Genomic DNA, 9143 nt, shown 5'->3' with positions numbered 1-9143 from the left:
TTAAGTTGCCAAAAAAAAAGATGCCACTACTCAAATTCATGCATTGCCGGTAACCACTAACCACAGGGCGAGACTATTCTTCGTGTGTTGTTTCTATGCAGGAGAGTCGATACGCTGAAGTTGCCGACACGAAAGCCTGCACCGTTGGCCTTCAGCTCTTGGGCAACGTCTTGCAAGCTCTGGTGATTCTGGAGTCAAATAATGCTGATGTTGTGAACGTGATCAAAACGAGTGGCAACTATCGCAGAAGAATTTGGCACGTCTACGAGGAAATAAAGCACCTAAAGTCCCTTTTTCACGACTTTGCAGTGAGGAGAATCGGAAGAGAGAGCAACAAACTAGCCCATGGCCTAGCTAGTTTGGCCAGATTTCACAATGTAAATGAGTCATGGTACGGGGATATCCTTGATGTAATATGTGATGCTCTTGTACTTGACTTTGTAAACTTCGTTTTCAACTTTTCATCAATGAATGAAACTCTCCTTCCCTCAAAGAAAAAAATCCTGTGTTTTCAAATCATATAGGATTTTTTTCCCTGCAAAAGAAAAAAACCCTACAGTGTTTCGATGTACATAGCATTTCAATCTTGTGTTTTTCCTATTTCTACGTTTTTAATTTTTTGAGGACGCAAACGGTCGATCCCCGTGATTCGATTAGAAAAAAGTATTGGCCCGTTTATAAGGAAAACCGAGCCGAAAAACCGATACAATACCCAGCTAATTATTCTAGGAAAGCCAAACGAAAAACCCTAACAAAGAGCAAACACATGACGAAACTGAAGAAACAAGCCGCTACCGTGAAGACGAGCCCCCTCCACTCCAACGACGCCGAACAGGGAGCAGCTCCTTGCGCCAGAGAAGGTAGGCAGAACTGGGCTTCTTCGACGACCGGAGCCAGAAGAGGTTGCCCCGACAGTAAGAGCTCGAGCATTGGCAAGCCCGCGTCGCACGAAGCCGCCCTCCTGGCCAGGGCCCCCGCCGCCAAATGAGGGCTCCAGAGGCAACGCCTCCAAGGAGGACATGACGTCTAAGGACGCCGCTGTTACCCGACCCGGACACCGAATCAGAGTTTTCGCTCGGAGGCACCTCATTTGCAAAGGGTGAGAAGTGACGGAGCTGCACAACGACGCCTTCAAGAAGGAAACGACGTCCAAGGACGCCGCCGTCACCGGCACCGACAACGTCGATGCAAGGTTTTCACCCGCAGCCACCAAACCCACCACGGACAGGCGCAGACAGCACTGCGAGCCGAGGTCCCAACCAGAGGCCACCGCACCACTGCGAGCGTCGGCGAAGCCCGTTGAACGCCACGCGCCAAACCACCAACGAGCACCGGCCAGGGTGCTGCCACCGCCCCACGCACCGGATCAAGCCACGCCATCCTGGCCACACAAGCAGCGGAACAGGGCAGCATGGCCATGGCCCGCCAGCCCAGATCAGGCCCACAACTCTGCAGACGGCGGCCGCCCGCCGCCACCACGGATCCCAGCAGCACGGCTACGAAACCAACCGGATCCGACATCACCAACCCCGGATCCGGCGCTTCCACCTCCAGATCTGGCCACGCCAACCTCGGCAACGAAGCTGCCGCCCCAAAAGCACCCGACGGAGGGCCATGACCAGCCCCGCCGCGCAGCGCCCACGCTTGCCAAAGCACTGCCAGGCCCGCAGCCCTGCAAAACCTACACGCTGCCGCTCGCCGCCCACTACTGCAGCAGCCCCCCGCACCAAGCACCGAGAGGGCCACAGGAGGGGAGGCCCTGTGGCTGGCGGCTGCTGGGTTTCCCCCGTGTCGCCAGAGGAGGGCAACGCGGGGGTTCCTCTGGCGACACGGGGTAGTTGCAGAAAAATTAAGAGAGTATTTGTGATCCGCTATGTTTCTACAGTTTTAATCCCTACAATTCAAAGATACCTTTGATGTGCATACGCTTTAAGTACAGTTCTGACCGTATAATTCGCATGCACGCACGCATGGTCCAAATCTAAGGCAACAGGAGGCCTAATTCTCTCATGCTCCCCATCGGCCATGTCCTTTATACAAACATATACACTATATCCATATGTATGTATGTAGCTAGACGTCGATCGTTTCAGTTCGGTATGTCAAGTACATCGAACGATCCTTAGCTTATTATAGCTTCTGTCTACTACTAAGAGCTAGCCGCCGTAGGTTAAACCAACTGAATCCAAGACGACTGGATCGTTTCGTTTGTGACAACATGGTCCATTCCCTATAGGCTACAATCGAGGACTGCAGAGGTCGACGCATGACCATTCTACAAATTTCCTAGCCCTGTTTCAACCGTTGATCCGTCCACTCTCTCGCTAAGACCTTTTTTTTCTTCCAGGATTTGATTCCATCGTTGGAACGCATGAATTTCAGAGAATTTTCTGAGAGGAACAAAAGAATTTAGAATGCACGTCCCAAATATGTTTGGCCAATTCATATCGTTTTCGAGGAGGAGGCGCTAACATAAAAAAATGTGAGTTCTGCCCGCCCAGTGGACGTAATCATCCTCGTCGCTGTCACCATCATCAATTGGTCTATGTTTTTTCGCGGTTTGTTCCGATGAAAATGCATATATAGATGTGGCTTTCAAGGGCTGGGAGGATCATTACGATAGAGAGAGAGGGAGATACGTGTTAAACTATTGTGAACATGTCATTCTCTGCACATGTGTAAACTATTATGAACATTCAACACTTGGACGCATTATTAAAGTGACAGTTTAATTTTCTTCTCTGTTAAATATATGTATGAAGCCAACCCCTGTCACCTTTCGAAAGAGAAAAAAAGACAGTTTAATTGGTTTGGACAAAGGCAAGGGACAAAGGACGTGACAATAAAAACCCAGCACATGACTCAAGGACTGGTCAAAATAAGTTCAAAAGTGGTGGATCATGAGCTTAGCTAGGCTGAGTGGAGTTGCAGGGTTCCTATGGTAGATTAATCAAACAAAAGTTGTGTTGGTTGCTTGGACCAATGTGCAGGCTGAAAAGGAAGGCACAGTCCATCCAGGTTGCCACTAGCATAGCTCGGTGAGCTCATCATCATAATGTTAGGTAATTAGCTAAGTTAATATTTAAGTAGGAGTAATTAGTAGTAGTACATGCCTGGCTTGTACCCAAATCTTGGATGATTTGGGCGGCGTTGGTTTGGGGAAGAAAGCGAATGTTGTGGTGGTGCACCTACCCGTTTACCTTTTTTGGTATTTCCAAACTTGCAAGTTTCAGAGAGGCCAGTACGCTGCCGATGGATCCAAACTGGCTGAGGTTGCTATGGAGGAGCTAGGTTTAGTTATTGGTACCTGTAGGATTTTTGGCACGATAGGGCCGGGATGCAAGAGGTTGATTATTCGATTTCGGTACTGTGCTAAAAACGGCTGTAGGAATTCATTTTTTGGATCATTTAAACTGTTGTACTAGCTAGGAGACTTTGTTAATTTCATTTGCGTGCTATAAGCTGCAGAACAAGGGACCGGCCAAACCCTGATCATTTTTCCTAGCACACCTACCCAGCCCTGAATGTTTACTGCTACTAGCAGAAAAAAAAATCTTCAAATCAACCAAACCCGAGCCTTCCTGCTGGCTTTGCCAGCGTGTGTTCTGAATTCACGGAGCCAGGCAGGCACACTTGCAGCTGCAGAGTTGCAGGGTCCAGAAGTTGTTGTTCCCAGTGCCATTGGCAGTTGCCAGATGAAATGCCCCGAGAATGCACAACAACACTGAGGCTGCAGCTCTTCTCGAGTGACAGCCGGACGGGGAACCTGCCCGTACGTCCATTGGCGTGGAGACAAGAGAAGAATATGATCACAAGACACACAGAAACCTGGGGGCCGTTTCTTCGCATGCCTTTCAGTCTTCCAGAACGAGACAGGGAGAGGGAGACACAAGTTTCGTTGAGAGATCAGTTCAGGTCTTCAGGAAAAAAAAACATACTGTGGGTTTTACATTTATACAGTACGTATCTGAGAACAAATTCTCAAGCTCTACAGACAATGTGTGCGTAAACAAAACCTAGACAGTACAACGACAAAAAAATCGTACGAGGTTAATAAAATAAAACAAAAATAAATAAATCTGGGCTGTAATGCTTCGTATGCACAGTTTCCCTCTTCCTTACTCTGTATTTCGTTCCCGCCTTCCCCACGTCCGTCTGTGTCCATTTCGCGCCAGGTCATGGGCGGTCGGATATCGCGGTGAAGGTGATGGAGGTGCGTGTGGTGACGGTGTCGCCGGACCCGGACGACGACTGCGGGGAGGAGGAGCGCGCCACGATGGAGCTCAGCATCGACGACGATGTGGCCTTGCTCCTCAGGGTGAGGTCCCTGAAGTCCCGGATCACGTCGGGCTTGCTGATCTCCTGCGAGTCCACGTCCACCTCGCCTCGAAGCATGGCGAGGACCGTGGACATGTCAGGCCGGCGCTTTGTGATGTTCTTGGTACACAGGAGGCCGACTTTCAGGAACCTGCAGGCTTCATCGACATCAAGGTCGTCGCCCAGATTACTGTCTATGATCTTGTCCAGGTTCCCTTGGTCATAGTATGCCCAAGTCTGCAAAGGGAGGAGAGGATGGTGATCAATCTCCTTGCAATATAGCACTCTAAATTAAGTTTGAAGGGAGCACTCTAAATTAAGACAAGGCTCAATCCAGACGACTTGGACCCTGGCCAGGCCAGCATCTGGGTTTTTTCGCTGTCCATACTGATATCTGTGGAATGGTAGCTGATCATGGAAGACATTCTACAGATTGAGCTATTTTAGAACTCTGTAAACTAATGGTACAAATTCAATGATAAGAAATCAGGAAAACCTCAAATGGAGAAGTTAAATCTGCTGTAGACTGTCCAAAGAAATAGGCTCTTATGTTTTCTAACTGAGCAATAGGGCTGAAGCGTTTACATTTTGAACAGAATCCCATACCTTCTCAAGAAGAATCTGATCTTCATAAGGCAGTCTTGTATCAGTGTTGCACCTTCCACTGACTATTTCTACAAGCAGAACACCAAAGCTGTAAACATCTGATTTCCGTGTCACTTGTCCTCGAATGGCATATTCAGGAGCCAAGTAACCTCTGCAAGCAAAACTACAGTGAGGAAAGCAACAGAGGGAATATTTGTATCATGAAAAGAGTGGTAACATACTAGTTTTGATTTTTGTTCTTTTCGATCTTAACAAGCTTACTAAACAAAGTATATTTTGCGCTTTCTTTTCGATCTTAATAGGCTTACTTCAAAGTATATGTTTGCCCTCTGCACTCCTCACTAATCGACAGTACTTGCCGCAACAAAGTTCAAACTGTCAGCCAAACTAGCATTTTAATCTAATGATCTACCACAAGGTATAAATAGAGATATGGCAAAGCAGACAGGTTTGATAGAACAGTTCAAAAGTTTTCACTTACAGTGTTCCTGCAACTCTTGTGCTAATATGCGATACATCTGAAGGTAGAAGCTTTGCTAAACCGAAATCAGAAATTTTTGGGGTAAGATCATCATCGAGAAGTATATTGCTTGCTTTGATGTCCCGATGGACAATGTGAGGGCGGATGACATCATGGAGGTATGCTAGTCCCTTGGCAACACCAATGCAGATATTTACTCGAGTTCTCCAGTTAAACTGGATGCTGCTATGTCGAGAACCTATGAAATGTCAAGCACAAGAAAATTTACATTGTCTGAAAAATTTCGAAGAACAAAAGAATATAGATGATTCAGTAATGGGAATTTACCTAGAAGGGTTTGTGAGAGGCTATTATTTTCAAGATAATTATAGACAAGAATTTTGTGGCTTTCTTCGACACAACAGCCATAGAGTTTGACAAGATTCTCATGTGACACATTGGAGATCGCAAGGAGTTCACTAAGAAATTCCTTTTTGCCTTGTCTAGACTGCAAAGAAAGCACCTTTACAGCAACAGCTGTTCCATCCTTGAGCGTTCCCTGAAATCGTAAGTTGGTGAATTTCAAACACTTGCCTTGAATTAAGTATGACATCCAATACATAGAGCTATGCTGTTACCTTGTACACAGGTCCATAACCTCCCTCACCGATCTTATTGGATTGGTCAAACTTTGCTGTTGCCTTAACCAGCTCCTTGTAGCTGAATCTTGTTATATTCTCAGTACCAGAGAAGTCTGGAGAAAGTTAAATGTTACAATGGAAAGCAGACCGATGAAGAGGTGTGAAAGGGATATCACATTCCAGATGGTTTTTCATAAAACTGTCAGCATAAGAGATCTTACCTTCATTGCACGGATCATTTTGTTGATGGGTCACCCCTATCCTCTTGAAAAAGAGAGAAAAACAACTCATTACAGAGTTGTTTCAATTTTCAAGCTATTGTACTGAGGTTCGCTTAATTGAAATATCAGTTTAACATCGATCTAACCACAAGCGCATAGATTTTCATCCTTCGACAACAGCAATCATATCTTGGAACATAGTTCACCAGCCTTCAACAACAGTAATCATACCCTGAAACAGGAGATTATGAACAGAGGTTCAGGTTACATAACAAAAAGCAGTGTGTACAATGTCTGACCAATAGTGTTAAAGCATTTCACCGATTATCCCAATTCATGTCTAGAGTTTTAACAATCAGAACTGACAGATTATCTTAGTCGGTCAGGATTTCAATTGACGACCAATTATCATTGATTTTGGTGTGTTGTCATTTCACATGTAGTATATGAAGAATATGATCAAACACAGACAGACAGTAACCTAGGCCGCTAGGCTACCATGACTTTGCTCTAATCCAAATAGTCTCTTTTAGTAGTTATATCTTTATTGGGTAGGTATCAATGTCATGATCGAATTCCAGATATCCAATGAACTTCAGGACAAAAAACGGAACTGATTACACGTTTATTTCTTGGAATAAACAATGGATGAGAGGACACCATAACTTTTGTCTACTCCAAATAGTCTCCTTTTAGTAGTTAGTATATCTTTCTCGCGTAGGCATCAATGCCATGATCAAATTCTAAAATGTCCAACGAACTTCAGGACAAAACAAAGAACTGAATAGACGTTCCTTTCTCGGAATAAACAACAGATGAGAGGACACCCTACCTAAATTGCATCAATAAACAGAGAAAAGAATAAAATATGTAGCAAAGGTACGTCACTGCTTCCTTTCTGAAGCAGAACGGATCTGTGCTGAACATGCAGACACCAATATAGTTTCCGGAAGGTAAAGATGTAAGATTTGGTCAATGGGCAGACATTTTCTTTCTCTCACCAGTTCAGTTCCATTCAAAATCCGACATTTCTACACTACCACGGCTCCCCATGTCCTCCAACAAAAGTTTCTCCAATTGTGTGCTACTAAAGGGCAGGGTGCGGATATAATTACTGAAATTGCAGCACTTAAGTTACCAAATTCCCACAATCAAGTAGCTAAATTAGGTGTTATGGTCTCAGGGGAGTCAAGTAGTCAAGTCTAATAAGTAATCTAATAAGCGATAGTTCATTAATCGTGCACTCTTATGATCAAGAACACATAACGGGCTCTACAACCGTGTTCTAATTTGTTGCGGAAGAAAGACAATCGCACTAAGCCACTAACATCATCAGGAAACCAAGAATTTCAGAGACAGCAAACCGAATCTCCGTAACGAGAATCGAAAGCAGAACAGCGAGGCTCACCTGAACCCGCGCGGCAGTGGCAGAAGAGCCGAACCCGACCGGAGAAATTGACGGTCTCGGCCCGCAAAATTAGCCCGCCCGCGCACCGACGGAACCCGCCGCCGAACAACCCGACGCAGCGAGACTCCCCGGCCAGAGAGCACGAAGTAGGCGACGCGCCAGAGTCTGTCAACTCGGGCGTCAGCGCTCGGCGGCGAGATGCACAGGCTACAGCACAATAGGAGGAGGAGGAGGAGAAGATTGGAATGAGAAGGTTTGGTTGGCGGCCTCCAGAGCTTCTTCCGGTTCCTCCAAAGCACGGAGTAGGTGGGAAACGAAGAGAAGACAGAGAAGAGGAGATCTCTCTTCTCTCTCTCTCTCTCTTAAGCCGCGGGGGGCTCAGTCGTCGCCGTTGACTTGGCCAGCCGCCAAGCCCCGGACTGGCGGTGGGCCTGGGACTGGGCCTGGGCTCGGACCGGCCCGCGTGGTGCCGATGACACGGCACGGTTTTGGCGCCGAGGCGTTGAATTGACTTGACGGCTTTGACCTAGACAAAGCTGCCCTCATCTGGCGGTTTGACGTGTAGAACTACTCGTCTACTCTGCTCTGCCGCTGTATATCCACAGGAGGAGGAGTACTCCTTGTTTTTCTTGAAAAAGACCGGCAGTCAGTGGCTGCCTTCGTAAGCACAGGAATAACGGAGAACCCACGGAGACCTCGTCTTATTTTCTATCGAAAGCTAAAAGTAGACCAATCATATCTCATTTTCGTGTCTTAACTCTTAATCTCACTCGTTTGTTATTTATTTCTTTCCACTTTTGGTAATATGAATCTGCTCTAGCATCTCTAATCTTATCGTCTTCTCCAAGTCAGCAATTACGCGATATGACGGTCTAGGTTGTGTAAGGGCCCTTGTAACCCAACCACTCTCTATTTGGTCATCGACACTCAAGTTACTATTTTCTTGTGTCTATTTACTCTTCTCGTCATTGTCTGTGATGTGTAATGACTCGGGTAGTTATCAATGTGGTTCTGCGGACGTATCAATGTCATCCTCAATCTTTTCCTCCCTTTGCAGACTCGGATCGATGCCGCATCCAACAGGTGGGTCCTGCCTGTAAGTAATCACGTGAAACCGTCAAGCCACTCAGTTTTGGGCTAGTTGACACAATCTTGCTCAAAATATGTGGTTCTGTAGACGGTTTTACGATAACTGGCGGTACGATTGTCCCAAAAATTATGGTTTTCTAAAATTTTCTCAAAATTATGCAGAGTCTCCCCACTCGTCTCTCCCAAACGATAACCAGCAAAAATTGAGTTGCCAAGGAGATTCGCATGCCGCCAGACCTCCCCCTCCTGATGAATATGGCAACCAGCACATCATCAACTTTAGGAGCCGCCTCGCCAAACACGAAAGTTTAATGAAACACGATGAGAGTTTGATTTACGCACGAAAAGTACATACAAGTCGTTATTCTTCAAGAAAAAGCAGACGGCCCGATTCTGCGTGG

General features: G+C 46.3%; 1 protein-coding gene across 1 annotated transcript; it reads right to left on the bottom strand.

The window, feature by feature from the left end:
• Positions 1 to 3893: 3893 nt before the first annotated feature.
• LOC100839675 (cold-responsive protein kinase 1) lies at positions 3894 to 8111 on the bottom strand. Its single transcript, XM_003563362.4, has 7 exons — positions 7654 to 8111; positions 6246 to 6477; positions 6022 to 6137; positions 5732 to 5942; positions 5405 to 5642; positions 4924 to 5074; positions 3894 to 4554 (listed from the first exon to the last, which is right to left on the bottom strand). Exons 2-7 carry the CDS (start codon positions 6313 to 6315, stop codon positions 4177 to 4179), a joined length of 1164 nt encoding a protein of 387 aa, XP_003563410.1. The 5' UTR covers positions 6316 to 6477; positions 7654 to 8111; the 3' UTR covers positions 3894 to 4176.
• Between the last annotated feature and the right edge of the window lie 1032 nt (positions 8112 to 9143).

The sequence above is a fragment of the Brachypodium distachyon genome, chromosome 1 (genome assembly GCF_000005505.3).
Source record: "Brachypodium distachyon strain Bd21 chromosome 1, Brachypodium_distachyon_v3.0, whole genome shotgun sequence".
Taxonomy (NCBI): Eukaryota; Viridiplantae; Streptophyta; class Magnoliopsida; order Poales; family Poaceae; genus Brachypodium; species Brachypodium distachyon.
Note: the sequence above shows the minus strand (reverse complement) of the source record. Positions and strands in the feature narration are given on the sequence as shown.

Excerpts from the sequence above, each read along its gene's own strand:
- LOC100839675 (XM_003563362.4), bottom strand. The coding sequence starts at position 6,315 with ATGAGTTGTTTTTCTCTCTTTTTCAAGAGGATAGGGGTGACCCATCAA. Across the intron at positions 6,138-6,245 it reads AAATGATCCGTGCAATGAAG|ACTTCTCTGGTACTGAGAAT; the intron begins GTAAGATCTCTT and ends AACTTTCTCCAG. Across the intron at positions 4,555-4,923 it reads ATCAGATTCTTCTTGAGAAG|ACTTGGGCATACTATGACCA; the intron begins GTATGGGATTCT and ends CTCCCTTTGCAG.